Source organism: Kogia breviceps, chromosome 2 (assembly GCF_026419965.1).
Source record: "Kogia breviceps isolate mKogBre1 chromosome 2, mKogBre1 haplotype 1, whole genome shotgun sequence".
Lineage (NCBI taxonomy): Eukaryota > Metazoa > Chordata > Mammalia > Artiodactyla > Physeteridae > Kogia > Kogia breviceps.
In genome coordinates, this window is record NC_081311.1 from 753,181 (window position 1) to 767,526 (window position 14,346).

The 14,346-nt window shown below is 54.3% G+C and overlaps 1 protein-coding gene across 3 annotated transcripts in view; it reads right to left on the bottom strand.

Moving 5' to 3' along the window:
• The window catches only part of INPP5A (inositol polyphosphate-5-phosphatase A), a 178,437-nt gene that overhangs the window by 52,311 nt on the left and 111,780 nt on the right, over window positions 1–14,346 (bottom strand). For all 3 annotated transcript variants that reach the window (XM_059054989.2, XM_059054988.2, XM_067023792.1), the window contains exons 5-6: window positions 9,299–9,362; window positions 1,172–1,275 (exon numbers count right to left, since the gene is read on the bottom strand). In XM_059054989.2, the coding sequence (XP_058910972.1) occupies window positions 1,172–1,275; window positions 9,299–9,362 (168 nt within the window). The remainder of the gene's footprint in view (window positions 1–1,171; window positions 1,276–9,298; window positions 9,363–14,346) is intronic.

The window sequence follows — 14,346 nt, forward strand, 5'->3', positions numbered from 1 at the left end:
AGCGGCTGAAATGCCAGAGCCTCTTCCTTGGCCCGTTCAGGGCCGTCCCCGGCGGGCCTCTGTAAGCTGGCTCTCCTGCTGTTAAGGTGCCCGCGTGGGGCAAGAGGCCGACACCCTATCTGTGGTGCTGCAGGCCCCGCCCCCGGCCTCCCCGCAGCTTGCACCGTTTGCACCGGGGTCCCTGGTTGCTCTCAGGCCAAGGCCAGGGCTGGCTCCCGTGCTGCCTGCAGGGGGGCGAGAGTGAGTCTGGGTCGGGACGGGCCAAGAGACCGGCACTGACGGCCTCTGAAACTGACTTCTCAGCCCTCGCCCTGAGCCGGGAAACCTTGGGCCGGCCTCCTGCTGGACACGTCCACTGGCCAATGTCCCGGGAGGGCTGCAGGGCTCACAGGCTCGGCCGCACTCACGGGAGGCTGAGAACGGAAGCTTCCGGAGCCTTCCAGCCACGCCCTCCTCCAACCTTGGACGCAGAGCAGAGGGGAGCAGTGCCGGGGGGCAGGGGCAGCGGCGGGCGGGGCGGGAGGCGGGCCCCTGACACCTCGTCCTTCAGGGCGGCGGCCACCTTTCCTCCACCGCAGGATCGGGTCATGAAGCGAGTTAATAAAGTTGCGGCCTTGCTGAAATCAGCTCCCAGGGCCGCAGGAGGGGCGGCTCCGCAGAGCCACGGCGGGCAATCCTCGGCCAAGCAGACCTGCTCGGTGGGGGTTCGGGGGCCGTGTGGAGACGCAGCTGTGAGGAGGGGCCGCCCGGCTCTCAGTCGCACCCCCGAGTGCTTCAGTCACGGGCCACTTCCTACTGCGGGTCAACAGGCCCCGAAAGGGAAGGTGACCCAGTCCGGATCAACGCCTGGACGACACAGGTTACGAGACCCCAAAACGCTGGTCGTGAGAGTATATTCACTGAAAATAGCAGGGTCCGAAGCTACGCGTGCAGCCTAATGGCTCCATAAAAATAACAAAACTATACAAAAATGCACTGAAACCCAGGGGAGACACATCCACGCTTTCTGATTGTGTCCGAGCAGAGGGTGAGAAGTAATTCCGCACTTCCCTCCGCTGAAGCGCACAGGGCGGGGACACCCGGCTCCGAGTATTATGAAGATTTCACGCCCTAAATTCTACCTAAAAGTAAACACGCTAGTACGAGTGTGGCCGGCGGGGCCCCGACGTACCTCGGGGAAGTAGTCCTGCGGGAACTTCTCCTTTTCCAGCATGGGCGTGCTCTCCAGCGTGTCTGAGTAGATCTCCTTACCAGTGACGTTTTTATACTTCTTGGCTAGGAAAGGAAGAACCGGGGGTAACTTCAGCTCTTCTCGCTCTCCCCCCAGCTCCGGGCCACATGGGCTCCCGCGTCCCCCACCCAGGCAGTGCTGTGGAGGCGAGGGAGGCCCCAGGAGGCAGGCCTGACGAGGGCCACGACCCCAGGCAGGGCAGAGGCTCCCGGGGACACCGTGGCTCATGCATTCCCATCCCTGGACCTGGACTCTGACACTGGGCTTCACTCCCCGCTCCGAGCTCCCAGCCTGCACATCTACAGGGGCTAATTGGCATCCTCCGAGCAAACTGCGACTGTATTTAAAAGGGCCATGGCGTTACCGTCCACTCACACTTAAGATGAATTTATTTAATAACATCGATTTCTTCCTTGCATCCAGCCAACATCACTCATACCCAGGGAAGGGGAGTCCTTATGTGAGACGGGGGAAAGGAAAGATGGCCAGGCACTCTGGGCCAGAGCTCCCTGGCCACCCACCCCGTCCAGTGTCCCACGGGCTCTCCCCACATCTGGCTGACGCCCCGCACACAGGGCCTGGTCTGGTCCTTTTACACCCAGACCTGGGATAGTTCCTTTTCAGAGACCACCGTGGGGTTTAATGCACAAAATGTGTCTATTCCTCAAACTCTTACTTGTCTGGTGGGTGGGAAGGCTGTCAGCCTCCCCACGAGATGCCGGCAGAGAGCCCAGGCAGTGGGGGGGCCTGCCGAGACCGCCACGGGGAGACTCCAGCCCAGGCGGTCGCCAGACTGCCCCCACCGGCTGCCGGAGCATCACCTTCCCCTGCTCCCGGGCCAGGACACTGGGGTGAGGGTCCTGGGGTGTGTGGAGATCCCTGGTGTTTGGGACGAAGGACGAGCCGTCCCGTCAGAGTGTCTGTGGAGGCCCTGCCCCGCATCCCACGGGTAGCCCCGCCTGCAGTCTCTGGGCCGCCTGCCCCCACGGGCCCACTGGCACACAGACGGCACGTGACGTGGACCCCTCCCCCAGGGCGGAGCTGCGCTGTACCCAGCGCTCCTCTGACCTGGCCCCCCAACAACGGAGAGGAGCCTCAGATGACAGGTGCAGCCGGCTCTGCCCATCGGGTGAAATGCAGGCGAACCCACGAGACAGGAGGCTGGTGCCTGGGGAGGTGGGCACAGGCTGGTGTAAACAAACAAGGCACAAAGCCACAACCCACTCACAACACCCACCTGCGGTGGGAAATGACGCAGAAGTGTGTTAATCACAGGAGGCACTTAGTGTAACCACCCGTCCATCTCCGTGGAAGGACAGCGTTTATCAAACATCACCCCGCGCAGCCGGCGTCAGGGTGGCGGGGGGCGGGGTGGGGGTGCTGTCTGCGAGGCCCACTGCCGTCCCCGGCACGTCGCGACCAGCTCCCCTTCACGAGGCGGACGGGCCACCCCGGCCCTGGAGTGGGCCAGCTGACCACTCGGGCTGATGGCAGGCCTGTCCCTCACAGGCCACCCGGGGCGCCAGGCTCTCAGGCGGCTGCAGCCTGCGGTGTGGACCCACCCGCCTCGCCCCTCCCTCCACCCCGCCCGGGCCTCCAACTCCCCTCCTGGGCCCTCCCTGCACCCGTGGGCACCAGGACGTCCACTGAGTGCCGTGGGGCCCGGCCAGAAGCTGAGGACGCAGACATGGGACGCAGACACGACCCGGAGAGTGGGCCTGGGCGTGAGGCGGGGAGACGGACGTGGATTAGGACACGGGACGTGGACACTGCCCGAGCGCGGCCGCCCAGAGGCCAGAGCTGGGCCTTGCTGACGAGCCTGAGTTAGTGGGAAGGAGGAGGGAGGCCGCTCAGCGCGGGAGCACGGCGGCCGCACGTGGAGGATGGGAGGGTGTCTCCTGGGGGGTCAGGGCAGCCCCGGAGCAGGGCGGAGCTGAGCCCGATGGAGGAGCGAGGGGTGGCCCTGGGCCCCCGCGAGGCCTCTGAGGAGGGTGAGGGCCGGGCAGAGGTCCAGCCCCTGGCAGCGGCCGGCCTCTGTGGGCTCCTAGGGACGCCTCTCCTCCCGACATCGGGCTCATCCCTGGGAGGCGCCGAGCTGCTGCTGGGGCCACGCGGGCCCACCGTCCGGGCGCCCTGCAGGGCGTTATTTATCCCTCCTTGCTATGCCCCTTTGCTAACCGCCACGGCCCGAGTATCGCCTGGACCTGAGAATAAAGAAAGTTCTTTCTAAAGGTCTGTTCAGGACAGGGATCCTCGTCACAAAGGCTGAATCACCAAAACAGCCCACTGGGGGCATCGGTTCATGAGCTGCAGAGGGGTGGACGCACCCCCAAATGGACATCCTCAGGATGGATGGATGTCCGCAGGGCAGACGCACCAGCCCTCGGTGAGCCAGGCGGGCACAGGTACAGGACCAGCCCTGAGGCATGGGCAGCCACCTGCAGGCTCTTGGCAATGAGGACAGGGCAGGGGCTGCAGCAGCAGGCAATTCTGCGGAGATGAAGCCCCAGTTCCCTTGAGGAAAGAGGAGGAGACTGGGGAGGGGGGGGAGGGGGGAGGAGGCCTCTTTCTTCTCAATGAGACCGTATTTTTAGAGCAGTTTGGGGATTACAAAAACTGAGCTGCAAGTGGAGAGCTCCCATCCTCCCCCGGGACAGCTTCCCAGCACCTCGTGTCGGTAGGTCCGTACGCGCGAGGGGTCCTGGCAAACGCACGACGTCGTGTATCCACCGCTGCAGCGGCACGCAGAGCACTTCCACGGCCCTAACCCCCCAGGCTCCACCTGCCGTCCATCCCTCCCTCCCCCAGCGCCTGTCAACCAGCCATGCTTTTACTGTCTCCATCGTTTCCCCAGCCGTTGGCCACATACTGCAGGCGGCCTCCTCCAGTGGGCTGCTTTCCGTCAGGAACACGCATTTTAGGTTCCTCCTAAAAGGTTCCTCCATGAGTTTTTGTAACTTGATAGCTCATTTTGTTTTACTGCTGAATAATATTCCATTGTCTCTGGACCACAGCTTCTTTATTTGCTCATCCATGAAGGACATATTCTGGTTACTTCCAGATTTTGCTAATTACGAATAAAGTTGCTATAAACATTGCTGCAAAGGTTTTTGTGCAGACATTAGTTTTCAACTCATTTGGGTAAATGCCAAGGGACGTGTAAGAATATGTCTAGCTTTGCAAGAAACTGCCGACCTGTCTTCCAAAGTGGCTGGACCATCCTGCATCCCCACCAGCAGTGAGTGAGAGCTCCTGTTGCTCCACGTCCTTGCTGGCACGGTGTTGTCAAGTTTTCAGATTTCAGGCATTCTCATAGGTGTGTAGTGGTTTCAATTGTCATTTAAATTTGCATTTCCCTGGTGACATATGATGTTGAATATCTTTTCATCATATGTTTATTTGCTATTTGTATATCTTCCTGGGTGAGATGTCTGTTCAAATCTTTAGCTCACTTTTAAATTGGGTTGCTTTCTTATTGTTGAGTCTTAAGAGCTCTTTGTATATGTTGGATAACAGTCCTTTATCAGATGTGTCTTTTGCAAATATTTTCTCCCATCTCTGGCTTGTCTTCTCATTCTCTTAACAGTGTCTTTTGCAGAATGTAAGTTTTTCACTTTAGTAAAGTCCAACTTAAAATTATTTCTTTCATGGATCATGCTTTTGGTGTTGCACCTAAAAAGTCATCACTGAACTCAAGGTTCACCTACATTTCCTCCTATGTTATCGTCTAGAGTTTTATAGTTTCACATTTTTACATTTAGGTCTATGATCCAGTTTACGTTTTTGTGAAGGTGTAAGGTCTGTGACTAGATTTCTTTTTGTGTGTGTGTATGTACAGCAGGTTCCAGCACCATTTATTGAAAAGAGTATCTTTGCTCTGTTTTGTTTCCTTTGCTCATGTGTCAAAGATCAGTTGACTGTATTTGTGTGGGTCCATTTCTGGGCTCTCTCTTCTGTGCCATTGATCTATCTGTCTCTTCTTTTTTTTTTTTTTTTTTTTTTTTTTTTTTTTTTTTTTTTTTTTTTTTTTTTTTTGTGGTACGCGGGCCTCTCACTGTTGTGGCCTCTCCCGTTGCAGAGCACAGGCTCCGGATGTGCAGGCTCAGCGGCCATGGCTCACGGGATCAGCTGCTCTGCGGCATGTGGGATCCTCCCGGACCGGGGCACGAACCCGTGTCCCCTGCATCAGCAGGCGGATTCTCAACCACTGTGCTACCAGGGAAGCCCTATCTGTCTCTTCTTTCACCAACACCACACTGTCTTCATTACTGTAACTTTATAGAAAGTCTTGAAGTCGAGTAGTGTCAGTCCTCCGACTTTGTTCTTCTTCTTCAATATCGTGTTGGCTATTCTGGGTCTTTTGCCTCTCCTTATAAACTTTAGAATCAGTTTGTCAATATCCACAAAATGCTGGGATTGTGAATGAGCTTGTGTTGAATCTATGGATCAGGTTGGGAAGAACTTGACAATACTGAGTCTTCCTATCCATGAACATGAACTATCTCTCCACTTATTTGGGTCTTTTTTGATTCCTTCAATCAGATTCTGTAGTTTTCCTCATGTAGATATTATACATATTTTGTCAGATTTATTCCTAAGTACTTCTTTTCATATGTATGCTAAGGTAAATGATATTGTGTTTTTAATTTCAAATTCTACCTGCTCAATGTTGGTATCAAGGAAAGCCACTGACATATGCTTATTAATCTCATATGCTGCAACCTTGCCTATTGGTACCAGTTTTTGTTGCTACTGTTGTTGTTTTTGTTGGTTCCTTGGGATTTTCTATGTAAACATGTCACCTAAGGACTAAGGCAGCCCCTTCCCATCAATAAACCTTTAATTTCCTTTTTTTTTTTTTTTTTGGTCTTATTGTATTAGCCAAGGTTTCCAGTATGATGTTGAAGAGAAATGGTGAGAGCAGACATCCCTGCCTTGTTACTGACCTTAGGGTAAAAGTATCTAGCTTCTCATCATTAATTTTGATGTTAGTGTAGAATCTCTGTAGATGTTTTTTATTGAGTTGAGGAAGATCTCCTCTATTCCTAGTTTGCTGAGAGTTTTTATTATAAATGGGTGTTGGATTTTATCAAATGCTTTTTCTACATCTATTGACATAATCATGTGATTTTCTTCTTTAGCCTATTGATGTGATGGATTACATTAATTGATTTTTTGGATGTTGAATCGGGCTTGCATACCTGGGATAAGTCTGAATTGGTCATAGTGTATAATTTTTCTTATTCTTTGTTAGTTTTGAGTTGCTAATATTATATTGAGGAATTTGCATTTTCTGTTCATGAGAGATACTGGCCTATAGTTTTCCTTTTTTGTAATACCTTTATCTAGTTTTGTTATTAGGGTAATGCTGGCCTCATAGAATGAATTAGGAAGTTTTCCCTCTGCCTTTATTTTCTGGGCGAGATTGTAGAGAATTGGTATAATTTCTTCCTTAAATGTTTGGTGGAATTCACCAGGGAAACCATCTGGGCCTGATGCTTTTAGAAGGTTACTAATTATTGATTGAATTCCTTTTAATAGACAAAGGCCCATGCATACTAGCTAGTCCTCCTTGAATGAGTTTTGGTGGATCATATCTTTCAAAGAAGTGGGCCATCTAAGTTATCAAATCTATAGGCATAGACTTGTTCACAATATACCTTTATCATCCTTTTAATGTCCACAGGATCAGCACTGATGACCCCTTTCTCATTTCTAATACTAGTAATTTGTGTCTTCTTTTTTTCTTGGTTGGCCTGGCTACAGGTTAACCAAGTTTATTGATCTTTTCAAAGAACTAGCTTTGGGTTTCATTAGTTTTCTCTCCTGAGTGTCCGTTTTCTATTTCATTGACGTATGCTCCAATTTTATTATTTCTTTTCTTCTGCTTATTTTGGATTTAATTTGCTCTTCTTGTTTTCTCAGGTTGCACAGGAAGGCTAGAGGAGGCTGCAATCGACTATCTCCCTCCCTCGTTGGTTAGGCCCTGATCAGACCCCAGTGGGCTGGGCTCAGGGTTTCCCTGAGGGCAGGCCTCTAGGAAGAACGGAGTTGCCTGGGCACATTTCACAATAGCTACTTTCCCCTCCCCTGCCAGAAAGGTCGGGCGATTTTTCTTTGATCTTCGGAGGGAGAGCCTGGTTAGCTTCCAGGAGGTAAAGCCCGCGACAGTGTAGGCCCTGAGCCTGGGTGCGCTTTCCCCGCCAGCTGCCCGCACTCGGCTTCTCTTAGTGTCCTGACCGTGCGGTGCTCTTTGCTCAGTGGGCTCTGACTCTCTGGGCCCGTCAGTCTGTCTCCCCGGTTTGGGGGGCAGCAGTTTGCCCCGTGACCTTGCCCCTCTGAGGGACCTAAGAAGAATCATCTATTTTCAGCTTGTTTGGATTGTCTCTCGTAAGGATTGAGTGACAGCTTCCAAGCTCATCACGTGCTGGACCAGAAACTGGAGTCCCTTTCATCTCTTTTCATCTCAAGTTTCTAAGCAGGGGCACCTTTGTTAAAATTCAGGCTGTTTCTTTTCAAAAGTTGACTCAAACTTCACAAACCTGATTGCTTGTGCTGTAGTTCAATTCCAGGCAAAACTGCGAGCCTCAAAGAGCCAGGGCTGTGGAGTGGGCGCTGGCGGCCCACGCCTGCCCGAGACCCTGGCCTCGCCCGCGCAGTGGATCGGTCAGCAGCAACGCCTCCCACGCCGCGCCCCGTGGTGTTTTCAGACTCGACACAGCCTCCCGCCAGGCTCGTCGGCTCAGGGCACGGCCGCTGCCCGTTTTATCACGGTTCTTGTCACTGACAACGTGGAGGTTTTGCTGAGTCAAATGTACATCGGACGGTACAGCTGTAAATAAACCGTGGGCTAGCCAGGTACTTTAGGACCAGTTTGATTTAGTAATAAAATATGTCTGCAAATGGTTACTTGGAAAAAGGAAAAGTTCAACATAGGTGGCACCTGTGGAGCTTGAGGTGCAGGTTCACGAGAAGCGCAACCTGTTCTGTTTCAGCTTCGTCTGGAGCCGCTGTGTCTGCACAGCCCGTCTGCTCACAGCTCCACGGCCCGAGGACAGGACACGCGACGTCCAGTGTCTGCTGGGGTCATGGGAAGAGCGGCTCCCGCCAGGTCTGCTGGGCCGTTCCAAGCTCCTCGGCAGGAAAGGCAGACGCTGCGTCTCAAACGCAGAGAAAGCTCAGGCCACGGGGCCGGTGAACAATCACGTGCCGGCTGGGACCCTGTTCTCAACGCTGATGGAGTCACTGCTTCCCAACTTGCTGAGCGCGATCCGTCTCCCGAGTGAGTGGTGGTAATGAATCTGAACAACCCGACACAATCAGCTGCTCCCACGGTTATCACACCTCGGGAGGCATCTCAGATTAATGTGATCTGCTCAACAGCCCAAGTGGAGCTCAGACAGATTTACACGCAACACGAGGAGACGACCCTGCGTGGAGAGAAGCGCGCGCGCCCCGCAGACCGAACGGCGCAGGGACGGCAACTCCTCGGAGCAGGGGACACACTCACACGCCCTCGCGCCACGAGCATCTTGGGTGACTCTTCTCAGAACAGACAAACGGTGCTCACCCGTTAAACCCAGGGCTACATTTTCTGCTCTGCCACAAACATATGCTCTCGCCCATTTTTTTCTGAAATATGCTATCCTCCAGTTGTGTCTTTCATTTTTTTTTACTTTCTCACGTTCAACAGGAACACAGATACAAAACGCTTCCCTCTCCTCTTAACTGTATTTTAGGAAAGCTAGAGTCACCCGCCAGAGCCGTGAGGGGTGGCAGAGGTGCGGTAACGGGCTGGGACGGCCACGGGCGGGGCAGGACGGGGACGGGGGAAGCCGCCCAGCACCGGCCGGCCACCTCGGCCTCAGAGAAGCCAGAATGCAGGTGACCTCACGATTCCCTGCTTAGTGACTGCACAAAGCCCTCGATCAAACCCAGACCATGCCGTGCTCTCGCAGGAACACTGGGCGGGGGAGACCAGGAGAAGCCAGACTAGGGGGCAAGGGGTCTGGGGGTCCACCAAGACGGAGAATCCCAGAAGACAGCAGAGCACGCATGGAGTCTTACCTTTAAAGTCAAACTGGGAGATGTTTTTTAAGGATTCGTGAAGAAAGTAAAAGCTTCCTAGTGCCTGTAGAGCAAACAGAGAAATGGAGTGAGGCCAGCACGGGAGCGTTTCTAAAGCAGTCCTGAGCGGTGACTAAGAAGCTAGCTCTGTGGGTGAGAAAAAGTTCAGCTCACTGCAGCCCGATCACAGCCCCCAAACTCAACAGTCAGCCGCAGACACTTCCCGACCCAGGAGGCCAGGCGCGCCGGCCGCCAGCCAACCCCGAGTGGGCATCTCCCCTGTGGCCGCCCCCGCCTCCCGTCTGCTGCAGGGTCCAGCGGTCCCGTGGGCGAGGGCCGGGGCAGAGTGGATGGCTCCTGGGCTGAGGACACGGCTCCGTTCCGGGCGGCACAGCCTCGCCGTGGCTCTCCCTGCCCCTCGGCCGGCCGGCTGCCCGCTGCCCGGCCCAACGCCCCCCGAGTTCACCTGCTCGTCCTTCAGGACTGAGCTGCAACCTCAGAGCCTCCGGAGCCACCAGCCCTGCCCATCCACGACCAACAGCACAAGCACCCCAGAGCGCCCGCCGGGTGCCAGGAGCTGTTCTGGGTGATGAGTCAGCCCTGCTTGCCCCCTCAGGAAAAGGCCAAAGTGCAGGGACTGGGCTGGGGTGGGGATGGGGCATCCGGCGCCAAAAGTCGCTCGTCCACCTGGGATTCAGACTTCACTGGGTGTGTGCGCGTGTGCGTGTGCGCGTGTGTAGCTACACATCTTCGTGTGTATCCACGTGTGTGACGGGCACCCAGGCACGTGCTCAGTGCCAACAGGCTCCCCACGGCGCAGGCACAAAATAAGCGGAGCGCACGTGCTGCTTGCCTGACCCACCCATCAGGTCTCTGCCCCGAATCCTCTCCGAGAGGAGCTGCGCGCCTTGGCGCACACACCCGAGGACCCGCCAGCGCCCCCTGTTCTGACCGCGGACAGTCAAGGCCCCTCCAAGAAGAGGGACACGGGCACACACTGGACCCTGGAAAGCTGCAGGGCCACACCCGTGAGCGAACGGATACCTTCCCGTTTGCTTGGGTAGAGAAAGCACTCCGAAAAAGCGTAAGTAAATAACGCAACTGCAAAGATTTGAACTCTTGCCTCATTGGACGTGACAAAGCTAACATAATATTAAGAAGTTTACAATAAATAAATGGAAAAGAAATTGTCAGTGCAGGTTCAGAGCTGTAAGTCACAGAGTCAGAAAATCCATAATTAGCTCTAATGAATATTTCAAGTCAAAGTTCAACTCAACTTTTTCAACGTCTGACCGACTCCATCGATACAGTTCAGGGCCCATTTGTCACAGGCCGTGAGGACAGGTGGCGGGGAAGCCGCCTGCCGACGGGACGCCGGCTCGCGGGTCCTCTGACCCCGCACCTGTCAGCAGCGGGCTCGGCACGTCGCAGAGTATTGACTCCTTGCCTGTTTTGCTAGAAACAATTAAAATACTTTTTACATATTTATAAACCCGACTGTCAAGAGTGCTTATTAATTCTCCATTAGCGAAATGCAGTCCAGCCGCTCCTGTGTCCCCGGAGCAGCAGACACAGGGCGGGCGCCCTGACCTCCGGCAGCAGGATGGCCTCAGGGGCGGCCTCGCCCCACGGCTACGGGGACCCAAGGCCAGAGTTCTTGCGACAGGGCTCCGAAGGGGTGCTGGGTGCGGGCCGGATCCGGCCCGTATGGCTCCTGGTCCCACCTGCCCGGCTCCACTGGATCCTCGAGGGCCTGCAGTGCTGCGAAGCCAGTCCGCTGCCTGTAGCAGGTCAGCTAACGGCTGACGGGACCACAGGCCACACTGGGCGCTCGTCTGCCTGCGGGACCTGAGCTCTGAAAGCCGCAGGCCGCTCTGCAGATACACAGAGCCAGGGCACGGGACGGGGCCGCAGGTAGACGGCCCCCCTGCTGGACGGGGAGCCACGCATCCGCAGACGTCGGCGAAGCGTGGATTTGCAGAGGGCACCACGGACGGAGCCGCCGCCCACCCGCCGCGGGCCGGGGACTCACCGGCAAAAGCTACTCCTTGGAAACACCCCTCCGCCTTTTATGTGCAAACAGATCAGACATTCATTCACCGATCATTTCTGCGCCGATGTTAGCGGCCCCGGTACAGGTTAGCCCTCGGCCCCCGCGTCCAGTTGGCTTTCAGACAGTTCCGAACCCTCAAGTCAAATTGACTGAGCAGGAAGGGGCACAGGAGTGAAATTTTCTTCTCCAGATACAGTGAAAGAGGAAACCATACAAGTGCTTCTCGCACACGACCCCAAGGCACTAACAGTGCTCTGAGGGCACCGTGGGGACAGGAAGGCCGGGTCTCAGCTCCCAGGGCGACTGCAGAAGGGAGCTTCCCCCCTCAAAGCCCCAGGGAACACCCACCGCCGTCCCCCGGGCAGGGGGCTCCCCGAGAAGCCAGCTGCTGCATTCTAGGACGGGAGAGGGTGTGCCGGGGGTCACACAGAGCCTAGGGCCAGGGAATCTGCCCGTCAGGAAGGCCAACTGCCTTTAAATGCAGCACAGCTCCTCCCGGAAGGCACTACATTACATTGTTTCTACGGATAAAGCATTTTCAACATGTCATTTTTTAAAAAAATAAAATAAATGCATCTGAGAAGAGGATAAAAACTTCCTAAGACACTGCTGATAACTAACCCTCGAGTCTGCAACAAACCACAGAACGCGAGCTGCTCTACGTTAGAGTCAATGGGCGTGAATGACTCACGGCTGGAAAGGCCCCTTGGCTTGGAGACTACGATGAACCCCTGACACGTCACCTGCTCTACCCCGGGGAGTGCCCCGCGGACACAGGGCCCCCAAATGAGGTACGGCCCTGCATGTGCGCACGCGCTGTGGCGTCAGGGAAGCAGCTGTGCTCAACTCAGCCCTGACGTTCCAGTCAGGATCAGATGCAAACATCTCCACCCTCAGAGAACAAAGTTCAGGACATGAGAGGCTGTGACGTGGACCCAGGCTGGCTGTGAATCCCTTGTAACACGGGGGACCCGCAAGCTCTGAGCACACAGCCGTGGGGAGATGGACAGCTCCACGGCCTCACAGCTAGTTGACACCCAAGGGAAGCCGTGCGTAAACACACACACAGAGCTCTCTCTCAGAAGCTGGGGCTCTCAGGACACACGCACGGGAAGGCAGGCGGCGCTGCCAGAAACACCGACAGACCCAGCAACCCAATGCTTAACAACGTGAAGACAGATACTTGGGACCCAGTCCTACAGTGGAGCGCTACACAGCAAGGAGAACAAGCGGATCACACCAAAAACCAGAGGCGCCTCGCAATGTTGAGAAAGAGATAAGCTCCTGAAACTTCACAGGGCATGGTGCCAAGATAACAGAAACACAATCAGAAGAGTGCGTTTAACCAGAATGAAGGAATAAAGTGATCGGCACACAACTCAGCCTGGGGGTTGTGGGGGGAGCAGGGCGATAAGCAGGTGCCCTCGGGGTGCCGCTGCTCTAGAAAGGCCTTAGGTTGTGTGGGGACTTCCAAGGTGTCCACTGTGCTGGACACTCCCAACGCAGCTGTGCCCCCAGAGGTGGCTGCCATCCTGAGTGTCGATGACCAAGGTCAAAGGCACCCCTGGAAGGGCTCAGAGCCTTTACCAACTTTATCCACACTATCGTACCTACTTCCTCCTCAGGAACTCGTTTTGATGATTGTAGCTTTGTAGTACAGTCTTAAGTCAGGGAGTCTGGTCCATCCAGCTCCATTTTTTTCCCTCAACATTGCTTTGGCTAAGGAACTTGTTTTATTTTCCATACACAGTTCTATTTTAGAAACGTTTGATGTTGCAACACGTAACAGTAACTTATTTATAATGCTACAAGATCCAATATACAATAATACTGCAAGTTATTTATCCAGTTTTGCTGTTGGACATGAAGACTGCTTCCAATGTTTTCACTATTAGAACCAATACTAAAACGAACATTGCACGGCGTCCTTGAGCACATGGGAGAGATACGCACCCGTGTGTATTAAATGTGCATGTGCGTGTATGTGACATGCGGCTGGGGTTTCTGGGTCACGGTGGATGGGCATCTTCCACGCAGGTTTCTACACGGAGCCCAGCAGTGCCCGCTGCCCCAGACCCTCGCCAGGACCTGGTGCCGGCACACCTAGGTCTCTGCCAGCCGACTGGGGTGAAATAACACATCACTGCTGTCTTACTTGTGTTTTTCTTAGACTAGCGCAGCTGAGCACCTCTTTTTAAGAGGAGTGGAAACTTGGATTTCTCCTGTGAACACCTTATTCTTATCCTTTGCTTATTTTCTATTTCCCTTGTCTACTACTTGCATTACAGAGAATTCCCCTGCTCTTTGTGGCTTACCTAGTCAATTTTTTACGGTATCTTTCACGAAATGAAAGCCTTTCTTTTTATTTCTTTATTTATTTACTTACTTATATATTTATTTATTTATTTTGCGGTACGCAGGCCTCTCACTGTTGCGGCCCCTCCCGTTGCGGAGCACAGGCTCCGGACGCACAGGCTCAGCAGCCACGGCTCACGGGCCCAGCCACTCCGCGGCACGTGGGATCCTCCCGGACCGGGTCACGAACCCACGTCCCCCGCATCGGCAGGAGGACTCTCAATCACTGCGCCACCAGGGAAGACCCCTTTATTTTTAAGGTAGTCAAATTAGCCAACATAGTCCTTTATGGTTTCGCCTTTACGTCTTGTTTGGAAACCGTTCCCTAGTCTGACCCCACAATGAGTCTTAATATTCCTTGTAAAACACGTAAGGTTGTTTCTTTCCCATTTAGGTTTTTACAATAACAGGGACTTATTCGTGGGTATGGCGCAAGGTGAGATCTAGTGTCACTTCATTCCATATGGAATTCCATACTGTCCGGTTTCCCCATTACGTACGTGCCGACTCATTTACCACATTTCCATCCGTCTGGGGATCTGTTCTCTGGGCTCTCGGTTCTGTTCCATTGGTCTGTTTCTAATAGCACTTTTTCCTAGTTTAGCTTTATAATGAGTCTTGATATTTAGCAGCATAAATA